We start from the raw sequence: 20793 nt of genomic DNA on the forward strand, positions 1-20793 counted from the left end.
TGGTTAAGCGGCTGCCTTCGGCTCAGGTCATGATCCCAGCATCCTGGGATCGAGTCCCACATAGGGCTCCTTGCTCGGCAGGGAGCCTGCTTCTCCCTCTGCCTGCCATTCTGTCTGCCTGTGCTCGCTCTCTCCCCCCCCTCTCTGAGAAATAAATAAAATCTTTAAAAAAAAAAATATTTAATAAATAAAGTAGGCTCTATGCCCAGCATGGAGCCGAACCCAGAGCTTGAACTCATGACCCTGAGATCAAGAGTCTGATACTTGGGGCACCTCTGTGGCTCACTGGGTTGGTTAAGTGTCTGCCTTCAGCTCAAGTCATGATCCCAGGGTTCTGGGATCAAGTGCAGCATCAGGCCCTTTGCTCAGCAAGGACCTTGTTTCTCCCTCTCCTTGTCGTTTGTGTTTTTTCTCAATCAAATAAATAACATCTTTAAAAAGAAAAGAAAAAAAAAAGAACTCAGATATTTAACCAACTGAGCCACCCAGATGCCCCAAAAATAAAACCTTAAAAAAAAAAAAAAGAGGGGCGCCTGGGTGGCTCAGTGGATTAAGCGGCTGCTTTGGGCTCAGGTCATGATCTCAGGGTCCTTGGATCGAGCCCCGCAACTGCCTCAGCATCCCTGCTGAGCAGAGAGCCTGCTTCCCTCTCTCTCTCTGCCTGACTCTCTGCCTACTTGTGATCTCTCTCTGTCAAATAAATAAATAAAATCTTAAAAAAAAAAAAAAGAAAGAAAGAAAGAAAGAGAAAAAGTGTGACCCATCTAAAGGAATAAAACCAATTGACAGAAACCATCCCTAAAGAAGTCTAAACACTGGACTTATTAGACAAAGAATTAAAATCAACGTTTTTTTTTTTTTTAAGTTTTTATTTATTTATTTATTTAAGTAATCTCTACACCCATGTAGGGCTTGAACTCACAACTCCAAGATCAGGAGTCACATGCTCTTCTGACTGAGCCAGGCAGGCACCCCTAAAATCAACAGTCTTAAACATGATCAAAGAGATAAAGGAAATCATGGACTAAGAACTAAATGAAACCAGGAAAATGATTTCTGAACAAAATGAGAACACCAATAGACAGAAATTATAAAAAGGAAACAAATTTTGGAGCTGAAAAACACAATAACTGAAACGAAAGCCACAGCAGAGGCGTGTGACTGTATATTTTGGCAAGTGGAAGAATCAGAAAGAACTGCTTGAAGTTAGGACAATTATCCAGTCTGAGGACCAGAAAGAAAAAGAAATGAAGAAAAGTGAACAGAGCCTAGGGAAATATGGAATACCATCAAGAAGACCAAAATACACATTACGGGACCTCCAGAAGGCTAAGCAAGAGAAAACAGGCAAAAAAATTTTTTTTGAAAAATAATGTGCAAAAACTTCCCAAATTCTATGAAAGATAAACTACACATACAAGAAGCTTAATGAACTTCAAGCAGAATCAACTCAAAGAGATCTATACCAAAACACACAGTCAAACCACTGAAGACAAAGAGATGCTTTAAAAAAAAAAAAAAAGATTTTAATTTATTTATTTGACAGATAAAGAGAGCAAGCACAAGCAGGGGTAGCTACAGGCACAGGGAGAGGGACGAGGCTCCCTGCTGAGCAGGGAGCCTGATGTGGGGCTCAATCCCAGGACCCTGGGATCATGACCTGAGCTAAAGGCAAATACTTAATGACTGAGCCACCCAGGCACCCCAATAATCTTTTTCTAAAGTAGGCTCCAAGTCCAGTGTGGAGCCCAATGTTGGGCATGAACTCATAGCCCTGAGAGCAAGACCTACAGCTAATACCAAGAGTTAGATGCTTAACCAAATGAGCCAGCCAGGTGCCTAGACAAAGAGATAATATCGAAAGCTGTAAAAGAGAAGTGATTTCTTGGATCTTCAGTAAGACGAATGATTTCTCACTAGAAACCATGGAAGCCAGAAGGCAGTGGGATGACATATTCAAGGGGTTGAATAAGTAAGACATCAGCAAAAACTATCCTCCAAAAATGAGTGAGAAATTAAAATATTCCCAGATTTTTAAAACAGCTGGGGGGGGGGGGGGGGGGGGTGGCTCAGTCATTAAGCATCTGCCTTCAGCTCAGGTGGTGATCCCAAGGGTCCTGGGATCAAGCCCCACATCAGGCTCCCTGCTCAGCAAGAAGCCTACCTCTCGCTACCTGTCAAATAAATAAATAAATCTTAAACAAACAAACAAACAAACAAACAAATAAAAAGCTGGGAGAATCTTCACTTTCCCTAAAAGAAATACAAGAGTCCAATAGGCTAAACGAAAGGACAGTAACTTAAAGCCATATGAAGAAATAAAGAATAATAAATTTAACTACCAGAAAAATATAAAAGCTAGTAATATAGATTATTGTACTTTGGGTTTTAACTGCTCTTTACAACAGTATCCATATAGAAGTGGGAGGTAGGGACGCATGGGTGGCTCAGTCAGTGAAGTGTCTGCCTTCGGCTCAGGTCACACTCCCAGGGTCCTTGGATGGAGTCCCAAATCAGCCTCCCTGCTCAGTATAGAGCCTGCTTCTCCCTCTGCCTGCCACTCCCTCTGCTTGTACTCTCTAACAAATCAGTAAATAAAATTTTTTAAAAAATAAAAAATATAGGGACGCCTGGGTGGCTCAGTTGGTTGGATGACTGCCTTCAGCTCAGGTCATGATCCTGGAGTCCCGGGATCGAGTCCCGCATCGGACTCCCAGCTCCATGGGGAGTCTGCTTCTCTCTCTGACCTTCTCCTCGTTCATGCTCTCTCTCACTGTCTCTCTCTCAAGTAAATAAATAAAATCTTAAAAAAAAAAAAAATTAAAAAAAAATATATATAAAAGAAATAAAAATGGTATGGGTAAAAATAAGGTAATAGAGAAGTATAGGAGAAGAGTGTTTAAAAACTTAAAATTGGGAAGCCTGGGTGGCTCAGTTGTTAAGCGTCTGCCTTCAGCTCGGTCATGATCCCAGGGTCCTGGGTTCGAGCCCCGCATCGGGCTGCCTGCCTGCTTCTCCTTCTCCCATTCCCTCTGTTTGTGTTCCCTCTCCCACTGTTTCTCTCTGTCAAATAAATAAAATCTCAAAACAAAAACAAAAAACAAAAAACTATTAAAATTAAGCTAGTATTATTCAAACCAAGTTGTTAACAGATTAAGATGTTAATTGTAATCCGCAAGTTAACCCCTAAGAAAATAACTAGTAAGTATACATAAAAGGAAAGAAGGGAATCAAAATGGTATGCTACCAAAAAATCAACATATATGGCAATAATACAGAACTTAGAAACAAAAGCATTTAAGACACCCAGAAAACAAAGATAAATAACAGAAGCAAACACTTTATCAATAATTACTTGAAATGTAAATGGATAATCTCTCCACTTAAAAGACAGAGATGGGACAACTGCAGTTGAGCAGTGGCTGCCTCAGCGTGGAGACTGCTTCTCCTTCAGTCTGCCACTCCCCCTGCTTGTGCTCGCCTGTGCTAACCCTAACCATAACCCTAACCCTTTGCGCGTGCTCTCTCTGGCAAATAAATAAATAAAATCTTTTTAAAAAGGACAAAAATTACCAGAATGGATAAGAAAATGCCATCCATCTATATGATGATTGCAAGAGACTCGCTTTACAAAGACATAAAGAAGTCAGAAGTAACGGGGCCCCCTGGGAGAAGAGAGGGTTAAGCCTCTGCCTTTAGCTCAGGTCATGATCCCTCAGTCCTGGGATCAAGCCCTGCATCAGGCTTTCTACTCAGCGGGAAACCTGCTTCCCCTTCTCTCTCTGCCTGCCTCTCTTCCTACCTGTGATCTCTCTCTCTGTCAAATAAATAAAATCTTAAAAAAAAAAAATAACTAGAAAATGGAAAAAGATATTCCATGCAATTACTAACCAAAAGAGAGCTACGGGGACTATATTAATATCAAACTAGATAGATTTTAAGTAAAAAAGAATACAAGAAAGGACATTATATATTGACAAAGATTCAATCCATCAAGAAGATACAACAATTATAAACCTATATACAACAAACATAAGAACCAAAATACATGAAGCAAAAATTGATGAAACGAAGAGAGAAATATAAGAAATATAAGTTCTAAAACAATCTTTGGGGATTTTAATACCCCATTTTCTTTCTTTCTTTCTTTTTAAAGATTTCATTTATTTATTTGAGAGAGAGAAAGAACATGAGAGCGGAGAAGGTCAGAGGGAGAAGCAGACTCCCTGCCAAGCTGAGAGCCCAAGGCAGGACTCGATCCTGGGACTCTGGGATGATGACCAGAGCCGTAAGCAGTGGTTTAACCAACTGAGCCACCCAGGCGCCCCCAATACCCCATTTTCAATAAGAGAACAAGAGAGAAGACCAACAAGGAAATGGGAGTACTCGAACAACCAATTAGACCTAACATATACAGAACACTCTAACAACAGCAGAATATACATTCTTTTCAAGTGCCTGTGAAACATTCTCCACAATAAACATTAAGTCACACAAAGTATATTTTTTGGCCGTTGTGGAATGCAACCAGAAGTCAATAACAAAAGGAAAACTGGAAAGCTCACAAATATGTGGAAATCAGACATATTCTTGAAAAACAAACAAGGGGTGCCTGGGTGGTTCAGTGGGTTAAAGCCCCTGCCTTCGGCTCAGGTTGTGAGCCCCGTGTTGGGCTCTCTGCTCAGCAGGGAGCCTGCTTCCCCGTCTCTCTCTGCCTGCTTCTCTGCCTACTTATGACCTCTCTGTTAAATAAATAAAATCTTTAAAAAACAAAACAAAACAAACAAACAATAGTTCAAGGGAAAAAAAAAACACAAGGGAGATTAGAAAATACCTTGAGATGAATGAAAATTTAAACACAACAGACCAGAAACTTCAGGGATGCAGTGGAAGTTGTGCTCAGAGGGAAACGTACAGCTGTGAACACTAATAATAACAATAAAGGAAGATCTCAAATCAATAACCTAACTGGACACCTTAAGGAATGAAGAAAGGAAGAGTAAACGAAACCCAAAGCTAGCAGAAAGTAAATAACAATTACAGAGGAGATAAATGAAACAGAGTGTAGAAAAACAAGAGATAAAGCAATGAAACCAAAAGCTGATTCTTTGAAAAGATCAACGAAACTGATAAACCTTGGCCTAGGCTGACTAAGGAAAAGAAAGGAGACTCACATTACTCAAATGAGAAATGAAAGTGGAAGCATTACTCCCAATTTTACAGAAATAAACAAGACTGTAAGAGAGTACCATGAACAGCTGTGTACAACAACAAACTCAAGAACTTAGATGAGGTGGACAAACCCTCAGGAACATTAAATCTACTAAAACTGAATCACGAAAAGAAAATGGAAATAAACCTGTAATGACTAAGGAGACTGAATCAGCAATCAAAAACCTCCCAACGAGATGAGTCCTAAATCAGACGGTTTTACTGACAACCTACACCAAATGTGTACAGAATTAACACCGATCCTTCCAGAACTCTTCCAAAGAGGGAACACTTCATAACTCATTATATAAGGCCAGCATCACCCTAACACTGAAGCCAAAGACACTACGAGAAAATTACAAAATCCCTTATGAGTTTTGAGCCAAAATCTTCAACAAAACACTAGCAAAATGAATTCGGAAGCATATAACGATTATACACCATCCCCAAGTAGGATTCATTCCAGGAATGCAAGGATGCCTAAATTAAAAAAAAAAAAAAAAAAAAAAAAAAAAAATCAGTCAATGTAATACACCACATTAATAGAATAAAGGAAAAAAACACAGTCATCTCAAGTGATGCAGAAAAAGCGCTTTACAAAAACTTAACACACTTTCAGGGAAAAAACACTTTATAAACTAGGTAGAGAACACCACAAAAGCTATATATAAAAAGCTACAGCCGGGGCACGTGGGTGGCTCAGTGGGTTGAGGCCTCTGCCTTCAGCTCAGGTCATGATCCCAGGGTCCTGGGATCGAGCCCCGCGTCGGGCTCTCTGCTCCGCAGGGAACCTGCTTTCTCCCCTCTCTCTGCCTGCCTCTCTGCCTACTTGTGATTTCTCTCTCTCTGTCGAATAAATAAAATCTTAAAAAAAAAAAAAAAAAAAAAAGCTACAGCCAACATCAGACTCAATGGTGAAAGTCTGAACATTTTCCCCCTAAAATCAGGAATAAGACATGGATGCTTCCTTTTGCCACTTCATTCAACAAAGTGCTGATGCTTCTAGCCAGGACAAGTAGGCAAGAAAAAGAAGTAAAAGATATCCAAACTGGTATGGAAAATATAAAACTACCCATACTCAGAGAGGACCTGATCTCATACGTAGAAAACCCTAACACACAGAATAAATGAGCTCAGAAAAACTGCAAGATACAAAAGCAACACAAAAATCAGTGCCATTTCTATACACAATGAATAATCCAAAAAAAGGAAATTAACAAGTCCATTCAAAATAACATTGAAAAGAATAAAATACCTAGAAATAAATTTAACCAAGGAGGCTGTTATAGACTGAATGTGTTTCCTCCAAAATCATATACTGAAGCCCCAAACCCCAATGTGACTGTATTTGGGGTAAGCAAATAATTAAGACTAAATGAGGTTATACGGTGGAGCCCTGATCCAACAGGATTAATGTAGAGTAGTCCCCCTTTATCCACATGGTAATCTTTCTAAGGCCCACAGTGGGTATCAGAAACCATAGATAGTAACAAATTCTCTATATACTATGTTGTTTCCTATGCAAACATACCTATGATAAAGTTTAATTTATAAATGAGGCACAGTAAGAGACTGACAAAAAAAAAAAGAAAAATTATAACAATATTCCATAATAAAAGTTATGCAAATGTGGTCTCTCTCAAAATAGCTCATGGTACTGTATTCACTCTTCTTGTAATGATGCGATCAGATGATGTAAGATGAATCACGTAGACATCAGATCAGATGAAGTAAGGTAAATCACGTAAGCATGCTAACATAGTGTCAGGCTACTATACTGACCTGAAGATATGTCAGAAGGAAGATCATCTGCATTGGGATCACAGTTGACTATGGGCAACTGAACTGCAGGTTAGGGTGGGGAGAACCTACTGCATTTACAAGAAGCATCAAAGAACTCCCTTGCTCTCCCTCTCCATGGTAGCACAAAGTAGGTAGCCATTTGCAAGCCAGGACGAGTCCTCACCAGAAAGTGACCTTGCCAAACCCTGATCTAGGACATCTAGCTTCCAGAAGCATGAAAAAATTAATTACTGTCGTTTAAGCCATCCAGTCTATGGTGTTTTGTTATGGCACCCTGAGCTAATTAACAGAGATATAAAATTTACATACTGAAAATTACAAAGCACTGCTAAAAGAAATTAAAGACCTAAATATATGAAAAGACATCCTGGGTTCATAGACTGAAAGACTTAATATTCGGATGAAAATATCACCCAAAGTGATCTCAAGATTCAATGTAAGCTCCACCAAAATCCCAAGTGTTATTTTTACAAAATAGAAAAACCTATCCTAAAATTCTTATGAGATCTCAAAAAACTCCGAACAGCCAAAACAATCTCGTAAAAGAAGAGCAAAGGGGCACCTGACTAGCTCAGTTGGTACAGCATGCAACTCTTGATCTTGGGGTTGTGAGTCTGAGTCCCATGTTGGGGAGAGGGTTTACTTTAAAAAAAAAAAAGAAAGAACAAAAACAGTATGGGGCACCTGGATGGCTCGGTTGTTAAGGGTCTGCCTTTGGCTCAGATCATGATCCTAGCCTTGTGTCGAGCCTTGTGCCAGGCTCCCTGCTCAGGCAGGAGCCTACTTCTCCCTCTGCTGCTCGCCCTGCTTGTGCTCTCTCTTTCCCTCTCTCAAATAAATAAATAAAATCTTTACCCCCCCCCCAAAAAAAAAGTAAAAAAGAAAAAGAAGACCAAAGTTGGAGGACTCGTACCTCTGATTTCAAAACTTACTACAAAGCTACAGTAACCAAAACAGTGTGGCTGGTAAACAGACAGACACACAGACCAACAGAATAGAACTCAAGAGTCCAGAAATAAACCCCCACATATATGCTCAACTGATTTCTGACAGAGACGCCAAGATCAAAAGCAGTCTCTTCAACAAATGGTACTGGGAAAACTGGATGTCCACATGCAAAATAAGGAATGTGGACCTTTACATATATAATTTTTACATATAAAAATTAACAAAATGGATCAAAGATATAAACTTAAGAGCTAAAATATAAATATCCTTAGAAAAAAACGGAGCAGGGGTTGGCTGGCTCAGTGGGTAGAACTCTTGCTCTAAGTGTCATGAGTCCAACGCCCACATGAGGTGTGGAGTTCACTTTAAAAAAAAAGGGGGGGGGGAGACCTGTATGACTTAGGTTTGGCAATGATTTCTTAAATATAATACTGAAAGCACAGGCAACAAAAGAAAAAACAGACAAAATGTACTTCATTAAAATTAAAAACTTCCGTGCATCAGAGAACACTATCCAACTAATGTAACACTGAGTATCAACTATACATGAATTTAAAAAAAAAAAAAAGACACTACCAAAAGTGTGAAAGGACAGCCCACAGAATGGGAGAAAATATTTGCAAATCATATTATCTGATAAGGGTTTAATATCTCTAACATATAAAGGACTCCTATAACTTAAAGAGAAGGAGAACACAAACACCCAACTAAAAATGTTTATAGCTGCTTTATTTATAACTGCCAAAACTTGGAAGCAAACAAGAACAGATAAATAAACTGTGGTATATCCAGACAACAGAATATTATTCAGTGCGAAAAAGAAAGCAGCTATCAAGCCATGAAAAGACACGAAGTAAACTTAACTGTATATGATTATAACTGAAAGAAGCCAGGCTGAAAAGACTACATACTGTATGATTCCAACCAAACAGCATTCTAGAAAAGGCAAAACTACAGAGACAGTAAAAGGATTAATTGTTGCTGTGGGTGGGCATAGGGCAACCAGGTCGGGGAGAGGGGCAGGGAGGAATGAAAAAGTAGAATACGGAGGATTGTAGGGCAGTGAAAATACTCCGTATGATAATATAACGGATATGTGCCATTATACATTTTTCCAAATTCACAGAATTTACAACACCAACGATGAACCCTACTAGGTTTAGGTGATTATGATGTGACAATGTAGGTTCATCAATCATAACAAATGATAAGAAATGGTAAGAAATGTCCATAATGGGGGAGGTTAGGCATGTGTGGGGCCAGAGGGTATGTAGGAAATCTCTATTCTTTTCTCTTAACATTACTGTGAACCTAAAACTGCTCTAAAAAACTTAAATCTTGGGCGCCTGGGTGGCTCAGTGGGTTAAGCTGCTGCCTTCGGCTCAGGTCATGATCTCAGTGTCCTGGGATCGAGCCCCGCATCGGGCTCTTTGCTCAGCGGGAGCCTGCTTCTCTCTCTCTCTCTCTGCCTGACTCTCTGCCGACTTGTGATCTCTCTGTCAAATAAATAAATAAAATCTTTAAAAACAAACAAACAAAGTGGAACATTCTTCATCCATAAAAAATGAATGAAGTTCTGGTTTGTGGTACCACGTGGATGACCCTGAAAAATTATGCTAAGAGAAATAAGCCAGATCGAAAGGACAAGTATTATATGATTTACATAAAACATCTCTAATAGTTAAATTCATAAACAGTAGATTAGAGGTTCCCAGGGGTTGGGGGGCCATGGGAAGTAGGGTATTATTAGTGAATGGATACATTTTCTCTGAGTGATGGAAAATTTTGGAACTAGACAGTGGTGGTTGCACAACATTTTGAAAATAATTAATGTCACTGAATTGTATACTTACAAATGGCAAATTTTAAAGTTTTTTTTTTTTGACAGAGAAAGATCACAAGTAGGCGGAGCAGGCAGAGAGAGAGGAAGGGAAGCAGGCTCCCTACTGAGCAGAAGGCCCGACACAGGGCTCCATCCCAGGACTCTGGGATCATGACCTGAGCTGAAGGCAGAGGCTTTAACCCACTGAGCCACCTAGGCGCCCCACAAATGGCAAATTTTATGTCAAATGTATTTTACAATAAAAAATTAATGAAGCAATGGGGCGCCTGGGTGGCTCAGTGGGTTAAGCCTCTGCCTTCGGCTCAGGTCATGGTCTCAGGGTCCTGGGATCGAGCCCCGCATCAGGCTCTCTGCTTGGCAGGGAGCCTGCTTCTCCCTCTCTCTCTGCTTGCCTCTCTGACTCTTTGTGGTCTCTCTCTCTGTCAAATAAATGAATAAAATTAAAAAAAAAAAAAAAAAAGAAACAAAAAATTTCGTAAATTTTAAGAGAAACTTTCCAGTTAAGAATTCTTGAATAAACAAGGAAGGAAAGAAAACAATAAGATGAAAAATATTTTTCCTAGACACAAAGGACTAATATACAGAATTCCTAAAATTCAACAAAGCAGCATACTAAAACTCAGATAACAGATTATGGAAAATATAAACAGTCAATAAATTAATAACAAAACCTTTAACTACAATGACAAAATTATAAATGCACATTACTGTGGTCTGAATGTTTGTGTAGCCCCAAAAGTCATACACTGAAAACTTAATGCCTAACATGATGGTGTTAGGAGATGGGGCCTTTAGGGAGCTATTAGATTACTAGGGAAGGGCCTTCATGAATGAATTGGCACCTTTTAACAGGCCCCAGAGACCTAGCTTGCTCCTTCCCTCACATGGAGGATACATGGTAAGTGTGTGACCAAGAACAAGGCCTTCCCCAGACCTGCACTCTGATCTTGCACTTCCAGGTCCCAGAACTGTGAGAAGTAAAATTCTGTTAAGTTAAACTCACCAGTATTTGGTATTTTGTTCTGTAACAGCCTGAATGGGACTAAGACATAAATCTAATTGAGTATCTTTGCACCTGTCACACTGGCACAATGATTTCTTTCCTTATACTTTCTTTACCGGCTCTTTGCTACATACCACCAACAGTTTTGCAGGGAGCCCCACAAAGACTTTAATAGTAAGAGTGAGACTAAGCACTTCACACACACACACGCACTTACTGAACTTGGACAACAATCAGAGAGATGAGTACTCCTTTTAGATGTGAGAATACCAGGACAAACTGCTTAACCTGCCAGAGATCCCCAAACCAGTCAGAGGCAGAACTAGGGTTCTCACCTGGGGCAAACAGACCGCAGAGCCTGGGGGTTGAACTACTGCCATTCAGAGCCCGCCTTTTTTTTTTTTTTTTAAGATTTTATTTATTTATTTGACAGAGAGAGATCACAAGTAGGCAGAGAGGCAGGCAGAGAGAGAGAGGAGGAAGCAGGCTCCCTGCTGAGCAGAGAGCCCGATGCGGGACTCAATCCCAGGATCCTGAGATCATGACCTGAGCTGAAGGCAGCAGCCCAACCCACTGAGCCACCCAGGCACCCCAGAGCCCGCTTTAATAACACCCAGAAACCTCCACGACGGACAAGGACAAGCACAGGCAGACGGTGTCCGTAAAGTATAAACTGGCACAAACTTTCTGGGAAATAACTTGACAATAAGCTGGCTTATAGATATATATAATATAACCCTCATCCTCCCAGTCAGACTACGGCTATCTTAAGATCAAACATAAAATACGGGGTGCCTGGCTCAGTCAGCAGAGTATCCGACTCTCAGTCTCAGGAGGGTTTTGAGTTGGGTATGGAGATGACTTTAAGAAATGGTGGGTATGCGGCACCTGGGTAGCTCAGTTGGTTAAGCCTCCGCCTTCTGCTCAGGTCACGATTCCAGGGTACTGAGATCAAGCCCTGCATCGGGCTCTCTGCTCAGCAGAGAGCCTGCTTCCTCCTCTCCCTCTTCCTGCCACTCTGCCTACTTGTGTGCTCTCTCTAATAAAGAAATAAAACCTTAAAAAAAAAAAAAAAAAGTTGGGTATGGAGATTACTTTAAAAAAATAAGTAAAAACTTTAATAAAAAATCAAACCTAAAATAAACAAAGATGCTAAGATTTTCACGTACAGATGCTCATGGATAAATTATCTTAAAAATGGAAAAAAATTCAAAATTAAAGAATGATGGAATAAATGATAACACAAGTATTATGGGATATTGTACAGTTATCAAAAGTTACATTCACAAAGTTTCGAGGCAATGACTAAATGATGGAAATACGTGATAATTATGAAACTATCAAATGGTTCATTAAAAAGGCTAGGAGGAATAATAGTGATGAAGAGTGAAAGTGCTCATTGGGTGAGAAATTCAAGAAGGCTCACCACCATGCCTCCAGCTCCTGAAGGGCAGGTGCCCAAAAACTTACTGCATTTCTTCACGGTAGGATTATGAGATCATTTTCTTCCTTAGCTATCACCTCTGAATTTCAAATGAAAAAAATTTATATAAAAACAAGAGTTTAAAGGGAATAAGCCTGAACTGCCTTAGTAACAGTGAAATGCCTCAAGGAAGCACCATATCTGGTTCACTCCCATCTTTCCTCTCTGGTGAGTCTGGGTCTGCCCCTTCTCTGAGCTACAGTATTTACTAAGCCACTCCTAGAGGACCAGGACCAGGTGGTCAAGGCATGCGTCTGGACTACTATGCCTTTACCAGCCTGGCCCTGCCTTCACCCCAGCTGGGTGTACCCCAGGTCAGTCTGGGGTGAAGATTCCCCCCACTGACTTGGGCCCTATGGTACAGCAAGACCGGAGGCCCAGGTGTAGGGTACTAGTGAAGACCGTTGAGGGATCAGTTGCCAAGAGCACCGTAACTGCCTCCTTGAAACATTCCTTATACGAAGCCAGGGTCCCTGGGCAGTGACCATAGTAAGAACACAAGAGAGAAATGGGAAGAGGCAATGGAATGGGGAGACAGTAGCTATGGCCTACTGTCTCTGGACTCAGCTTCCACTAAATGGAAAGTGAGGCTTTGGCCTGGCCAGTCCCTAGAGACTCAAGCACACTGCATTCTACCAAAACAGTCTCCACCTTGGACTTATGAAACCGCAGCCCATTGCAAAGGCTCCGCCAACATGGCAACAGAGGGAGGCCTTGAAATGCTCTGGTTTAAGACTGCTGACAGCCACCTACCCTTGGAGCTGACCTGCACTCTCAGGCCACTGACATCATGGGGGAGACTGCCCCAAGTCTGACTAGTCAAAACCATCCCATTCATTCCTGTCATTTTTGAACAGATCCATGGATTAACTCTTCTAATGTCAGTAGGATACAAAACTGCAATTAGAAAAGGGACAGGACAGATGGTCCTGGCCACTCTTCCATTTAGCACCTAACGATTCTCTACAGCGGGTAAGCCCTGGGGTTACTGGCTGAACCTTCCCACCCAGAGGCTCCTCTACCACCTACGCACGATGCCATGAGTCCCACCATCTGCAAGCCTGGAGAAATCTTAAACACTCATCCTCAAAACCAGATTGGATGCTCCCACATTTAAAATTTCTGAGTGTGTACTGAAACACTACAAAGTGTATCTTTCCTTCATTATTCAAACAAGCATGAAAATAAAGCATGAATCCAGTATCTGCTGTTCAAGTTGCAAGGACTTTTTAAAAAGGCATGACCTATAATCAGCATTAGAAGCAAGCCTCTGGGGCGCCTGGATGGTTCAGTCGTTAAGCCTCTGCTTTTGGCCAAGGTCATGATCCCAGGGTCCTGGGATCTAGCCCTGCATCAGGCTCTCTGCTCAGCAGAGAGCCTGCATTCCCTCCTCTCTCTGCCTGCCTCTCTGCCTACTTGTGATCTCTATCTGTCAAATAAATAAATAAAATCTTAAAAAAAAAAAAGAAGAAGAAGAAGAAGAAAGCATCTAGAGTCAGCATGTTCTATGTTCTGCTTTGCCAAAGTAGCCAATCTGCCCATAAGGAAAGAGTCTACACAACAATGTAGTGCAGGGACAGGCACAGGAAAAGGGCCTGAGGCTCACAGGGAAAGTGGGGATGAAAAGAGGAGGCAGTGGAGACTGAAGAACAGGAAGGAAGGGAGCACTCGCGATGAAGTCCTGGTTGTGAGCTGGGGAAACTGGAAGGCACACGGTGTCCAAGTGAGGCCACCTCATGTACAGAGGGTGTGGCTCTGGGGAGAGGGCAGGAACAGAGGCAAGGACAGGACTCCTTCACGTACAGTAATAATCTAGTCATCTATGATGCTGGATGAAGCAGGGGCCCAAGAAACAGCACTAAAGAAAGGCAGGAGACTAAACAAGGTCCATGTCTGAGAGCTCACAGGAAGCAGCAGCAAGACAGGAATGAGTGGTACAAGGTCACAGAACCGGAGGCTGCACGGGCTCCAAAGGCTGGAGAGGCGAGCAGGCTCTACGGCTGCTGAGGCTGAGGTGCTGAGGACAGAGGGGAACCCATGTGCTCACTGTGAGATGGTTCTAGGAGGGTGGGAGAAACTGGGATTGCAAACTGGAGTTAGTACAGGATGAGGCTCTCAGGGGTGAGGAGATGAAAGGATGGACAAAGAGCAGACACTAAATCAAGAGGACAGGAAGGCCACAGGAAGGCCATTGTTAGGAGCAAGCCTGAGCCGATGTGATGGCAGAAGTCTGTGAGGCAGAGGGAACAGGAGCTGTAGGGGTCAGAAAGTAGAGGCAGAAGCCCCAAACAAGACACTGGGTGAGGGGACCAGGCAGGCCATTAGACAAAGGGATTTGAAACCAACAGAAGGCACATATTGGAGGGTACTAGGAATAAAGCCTGGAACTCAAGTGTCCAGAGGCTTAGACATACAGATGCAAAACCCGGCAGGGAAGCAAAGAAAAGATCTAGATGGGAAAGCCACCATCTCCCAAGAGAGGTCAGAGAAGGCAGCCCCGTCTGGACAAACGGGGCCAGGCATGGAGAAGCCAGGGAAGAGAAGAGCACAAAAACACTCTCCTTTCCCTGGGCAATAACCACAGACATGGAACACTTGGGGCCCCCCAGAATCTTACAAAACCAGTGCAAAGATGGGATTCTACTCAGGCACCTGAGGTTAAAGTCCCTGCCTTATTATATCCTAGAGTGACAGCCCACTTCTGCACATCTCTTGGCTGCCTCACCTAAGAGCCTACTTGGGAGCAGAGAGGTCAGCCCAGCACACACATCACCTTGAAGAATAATCTGGTAAGAAGTGGAAGTGTTCAATACTCACAGGAACAATAAGCCCTTGCCAAGTCAATAAATTAGCTTCATCAACCTGGATGTTACGGAAGTTTTTCATTCCACATTTGCGGATTTCTTCAAGCTCCTGTTGATTAACAAAGCATAAAGGGGTGTCAAATAGGGGAAAGCACCACACATTAAGATCCCTCCTGACTCCCTCAAATTAAACCAAGTGCCAAAACCACTGATGACCAAATTGCAGAGTGTGGACTAGACTGTGACTGGTCTGGTTAAGAGGCCTGGAGCCACAGTGGTCCCCTCAAACCCATGCCCCAGACCAAGACAGGCCCCACTTCAGTGACCCCACAGAACTCAGTGGGATAAGTAACTGTCTTCTGCAGACACATCACCTCCTCTTTGGACTGGTCACCAGACCTCTGTTTAAACACCCTCAGACCCCTGCACAGGGCAGTCACACAGCAGAGGTGCAAGGAAGGTGCTACAGACCTGATTTCTTCCAACCAAGATTTATTAAGCTATGAGTCAGATGTCAAAGACTAGGAGCAAACGCATACCCACCAGGTTTTCTACCCAGTGCGTAAGTGTGATTTCAGAACTCTGTGTCAGCAGGGACAACGTGGCGAAGAGAACAACTATCTAGTCTGGGATGGGAGGGGGACAGGAGCCTCTCACTGACCCTCTGTTTCCTCAGCTTCAAAAGAGGGGTAGTAAGACCCAGAGCTGAACACAACGAAGGGGAAACCATGTTGTACATAACAGAACCCTTTGCAAATGAGGGATTATTATACAAATAGTCTAGGCAGCAAATGCCTTTCCTCCAGAAAGCATGACCAAGGGACTAACTACTTCAGGGCCCTGCCTGAGAGGTCTTTAGGCTATAGTCTGTCGCTTGTTTTTTAACTGTGCACCACCGCTTCTCCAACAACTCCAGTCAACCTCCAGCAGGCATCATGACCCAAGACCCAAGGTGCGCCCGCCTGCTCACCTTCCCAATATTCCTCCATTCTCAGACACCTGCAGTGACACAATTCCTCCAATATCCCAACCTGGCCTCATGTTCCTGGTACAAAAACCTCCTCCATGTCTCCTGGGTACTTTCTTCTGCATCCCTAGAGCACCACCACCCAGCTGAGGAGGCAGGACAGCTTCCTCAAGGGCCCTGGCTTCCTCCTTGTTGGTCCAGCCCATGCACCCTTTTGCAACTGGGAAGCCCCTCCTTGTGTGATGTGATGGCCCACAACGGCACAGAAGCTCTGAACCAGCCTCTACTTCAAGCCCAAAAGATCCTTTGCACTCCACATTCCCACCACACCAGCAACAGTTTACAAGGCCCCGTGGGGAAACAATTCCAGACAAAGTGAGAACTGAGCCACTGTCACAGGTTCTAAGTTGGAGGATGTGTGGTTTGCCCGGCATGGAGTGGGCTGAGAAGGGTATCAAATGAACACGCAGAACAGACAGCTGGGACATGCCGGTGCTTCACGGCAGGCGACACGCCCGACCAAGTTTCTTCCCACAGGGTGCTGCCGCTTGTCAACCCTAGCTGCCCACCACAACCATCTGGGCTTAGGCCCCAGCCCTGGAAATTCTGGTCCAGCAACTGTGGGGTGGAGTCTGAAATGGGGGATTTTTAACAAGCTCCACAGTGAGAGGAGAGAGCCACTGCCACTGGGAGAGGAGCTCCATTTCTAAGCAACACTCAGCTTCCGTGAGGAAGCTAGTTGCAGTGGCTGTGGCCCCTGCAGTGGAGAAGGCATGGTCCCGCCCCTCTTCCTGAGCCTGGAGGAAGGAGAGCGTGGAACCTGAGAGACCACTCAACCTGCCAACTGCCATCTGGTCCTCCTGCTAGTGCCCAGGACTCATCAGAAACGCTCCCCTGGGGACAAAGAAGCCTTCAGGATGGGGAATAAATAAATTTCACTCTACGACCACTCTGTCCCCACTCCCGAACAGTATGTAAGTTCCATGAAGGCAAGCTTGAAGGCAGAGATCTAAAAGCCCCAGGAGCTCATGGTCATGCTCAAATACTTGCTTAATTACCAGGATAGTGAAGGGACAGGAAGCTGGGTATTAGGGAGGAAAAAAAGACTCTGGGATAGAAAAGGCTCTCCATGTATTTGATCTTCTGGTCCCTGATGCAAGATACTAGAAAAAGATTCCCAGTTAGACACAAATCCTACCAAGCTATCAGAAATGTTTTAAACCAAAAGTAGTCAGGAAAACAATTCCAGAGAGAGCTCTGAAACTGGACAACCAATGAGATCATATTCACTTTTCATGGGAGAAAATTAGTTTTAAAATAATCTGTACATATAATCTATGGCTTCAGAAATCCACATACTAACAACAGGATGTATCAGTAATAAACCCAAGAAGGTAAATTTCAAAAGAATTACAAAAATATGGCAAGATGAGACTCCAGTATAAACTGTGAGTGAAAACCTGCACCTTGCTCAAGAAAAAGGGAGGAAGGAGTGGGCACCATGGGCAGGAGTACAGAGAGGGCACCTACTGGTGCTCTGAAACCAAGAGACACATGAACATTGGGGTCTCCAGCTGGCTCCGTCGGTACATGATTCAATCTCAGGGTCATGAATTCAAGCCCCACACTGGCCATGGAGCCTACTTAAAAAGAGAGAGAGATACATGCACAAAGATAAAAGCCATACTGAGGTAGAGGATGCCATTCCTCCTACCTTCTGCCAGAGAGGAAAGGTGACACAACTGTTGGCAGAACTGGGAGGCTCAAGGACTCCAACGCTTGGTTATCAATTGCTGGTCATCAGATAAACTCTCAATTTACCTTGCTGTCAAGTTAAGCTTGCCAAAGAGCGGAAGAGGCAACCTCCTTTGCATAATTCTAACCAACAAGGAAGAAGTGATTACAACAAGGCAGAAGTGAGAGAAACCAAGTCAAACAAACAAGCTAGCAAGCCCTATAAATCTCCAGGGAATGCTGGGCAGCCCTAGGAGAGCCTTTCTCAACAGGGTGGTGCCACCATCCCGGCAGGACTTTGCACTTGAGCATCCCGAGCCCTGCCCATTACATGCCAAGCATTGTGACACCACACCCCACCCCAATTTCCCAACATCCTCTAGAGGCCCAGCTGCTGAGAACCCCTGGCACCGTCAGAGGCCAGGATGCTAAAAGTCTTGCATTGCACAAGCAGGCCCTCCAGTCAAGAACTATTCGGCCCACAATGCCAACCACACCTCCACCAAGGAGAACAACTTGAAAAAATGGATTCAAGTCATTCAGAGAAAAGAGATTCATACAAAGGTCTGAGACTCGAAAAGGCAAGATGACTCAAGCAAAAGTGCACTCCTATAACTCAGCATGAACCTGAGAAGGAAGAACTGGAGAAGGAATTTATTATTGTTTTTTAAAGATTTTATTTATTCACTAGACAGACAGAGATCACAAGTAGGCAGAGAGGCAGGCAGATAGAGAGGAAGGGAAGCAGGCTCCTTGCTGAGCAGAGAGCCCAATGCAGGGATCCATCCCAGGACCCTGAGATCATGACCCGAGCCGAAGGCAGAGGCTTTAACCAACTGAGCCACCCAGACGCCTCTGGAGAAGGAATTTAAAGAGACCAATGTAAGTTCAGAGTTCAAATTCAAAAGGGTACTATTATAAATGATGGGAAAAAAGGGACCTAACAAAGGAAAACAGAGGGACCCAGCTCCAGAACAGAGTCAGGAAGACCAAAGCCAAGAACGACAGGAGCTTACAAAATAAGCCCACAGGGGCACCTGGGTGGCTCAGAGGGTTAAGCCTCTGCCTTCGGCTCAGGTCATGAACTCAGGGTCCTGGGATCGAGCCCCACATCGGGCTCTCTGCTCGGCGGGGAGCCTGCTTCCCTTCCACTCTCTCTGCCTGCCTCTCTGCCTACTTGTAATCTCTCTCTCTGTCCAATAAATAAATAAAATCTTTAAAAAAAAACAAAAAAAAAAAAAACAAAATAAGCCCACAAAGGTTTGTTTCAGTTCTGCAAGAAGCTGTCCTGGATCAGCCAGGACAACCCAAATACTGACAACCCAAAAGAAGAGCACGAGGGAAAGCAGAACAAGCCAACTAGCTCACTCCTCCTGGTAGGGAAGAGCAGGCTTCCCAGCCATGGCAATTGGTAAAGGAGAAAGAGAGCAGTGCTTCTCCAAATGAGGTCCATTTCTGATCCCAGAGGTGGATCTCAATGTACTGAGGGATGCCAAAAGAGCATGGGCATGCTGCCCAGCTCTTCAAAAGGGGAAAAGCCCACTGCCTAGACTCTAGCCCAGAGAGCTTGATGCCCATCCCAGGCCAGGGTGCGGCAAGCTCCAGAAACAGACCACAGATTAATAGCTCCGAGAAACTAACAGGAGACAACCCTGACCCCAGCAGGAGCGGGCTACTCCACATCCCACAGAACCTTCAGCTCATCCCGGAAAAGACAGCAGGAGACAGCTATACACAGTGGGCTGTCACAAAACTACAGTGTGTGCATCTGAGTTTGGGCAAAGTATTTAAGGAAGTCTTTTTTTCTTCTTTGGAGATCTATGATGGGCAACCATTCAAAATCTTCCCAAACAACCATTCAAAATCTTCCCAAACAACCCTCACACAGGACCTGAGAACCCTTCACAAGCCAGTGATTCAAAACTAGCTTGTGACCATGGTCCTCTTTAAGAAATCCATACAGGGGGGCACCTGGGTGACTCAGTGGGTTAAAGCCTCTGCCTTCGGCTCAGGTCATGATCTCAAGGTCCAGGGATCGAGCCCCACATCGGGCTCTCTGCTCAGCAGGGAGCCTGCTTTCCCCTCTCTCTCTCTGACTGCCTCTCTGCCGACTTGTGATCTCTGTCAAATAAATAAAATCTTAAAAAAAAAGAAAGAAATCCAGACAGAAACACAGAGGAAAAATCAGCTGTGAAAGCCAGGGCTGCTTCAGATGTCAAATCAGTGCTATGGACAGCAAGTCACAAGGTAGGGGGTGCTTATATAGTTTTAAAAAGCATATTCGATAGCATCCTGTAATTTCTTATCTGTTGACTGGAAAAGAGCATACTGTACCCCGAAAGCACACAAAAAGTAAAGCTGAGTGCCATCTTCTTGACTGTTGAGATGAGGTTAGAAGAGCAGATAAGTACTACTCTAGTAACCTGGAGGTCAGAGCAAGGGAGGCCCAGCAGGCAACAGCAGAGGGTAATCAGTTCATGGAAGGGAAGCTGTCAGGCCCTGGAGAATGGGGGAAAAAACCAAACCATTGCAGAGAAGGGAACAGGTGTGTCCATGTGTTAGAAATGTATGCAAAGCCCCAGAAGGAAGAAATCACCGGGTATGTTTGGGAAGCAACTGGGAGCCAAATCTGGCTCAAGTGTTAACTAACATTGGGGGACTCTCAATCAGGCGGCACCCAAAGGCCCCAGGAGAGTTATTTAATACTCATATGCAGAGAGATGGGACAGAGAAGGAGGGTGGAGGGAGAAAGCCTGAATCGTGCCTAGGCCTCATTCTAGAACTGCAGGATCAGAATCTCCAGAACAAGGCTGGGCACTTGTGCCAAGAAGTCCCCCAGTAACACTGAGGTGCACGCCCGTTTAAGAACCACCATACCCGGGGCGCCTGGGTGGCTCAGTGGGTTAAGCCACTGCCTTCGGCTCAGGTCATGATCTCAGGGTCCTGGGATCGAGTCCCGCATCGGGCTCTCTGCTCAGCAGGGAGCCTGCTTCCCTA

The 20793-nt window shown here is 43.8% G+C and overlaps 1 protein-coding gene across 5 annotated transcripts in view; it reads right to left on the reverse strand.

Moving 5' to 3' along the window:
- UBE2L3 (ubiquitin conjugating enzyme E2 L3) overlaps window positions 1-20793 on the reverse strand; it is a 58048-nt gene that overhangs the window by 24251 nt on the left and 13004 nt on the right. For 3 of the 5 annotated variants that reach the window (XM_059409003.1, XM_059409008.1, XM_059409006.1), the window contains exon 2: window positions 15109-15204. The exons of 1 other annotated variant lie outside the window; for it this stretch is intronic. In XM_059409003.1, the coding sequence (XP_059264986.1) occupies window positions 15109-15204 (96 nt within the window). Of the gene's footprint in view, window positions 1-15108; window positions 15205-17776; window positions 17793-20793 lie in introns of those variants that run through there. One more of the 5 variants, XM_059409007.1, reaches the window with a different exon arrangement.

Source organism: Mustela nigripes, chromosome 8 (assembly GCF_022355385.1).
Source record: "Mustela nigripes isolate SB6536 chromosome 8, MUSNIG.SB6536, whole genome shotgun sequence".
NCBI lineage: Eukaryota > Metazoa > Chordata > Mammalia > Carnivora > Mustelidae > Mustela > Mustela nigripes.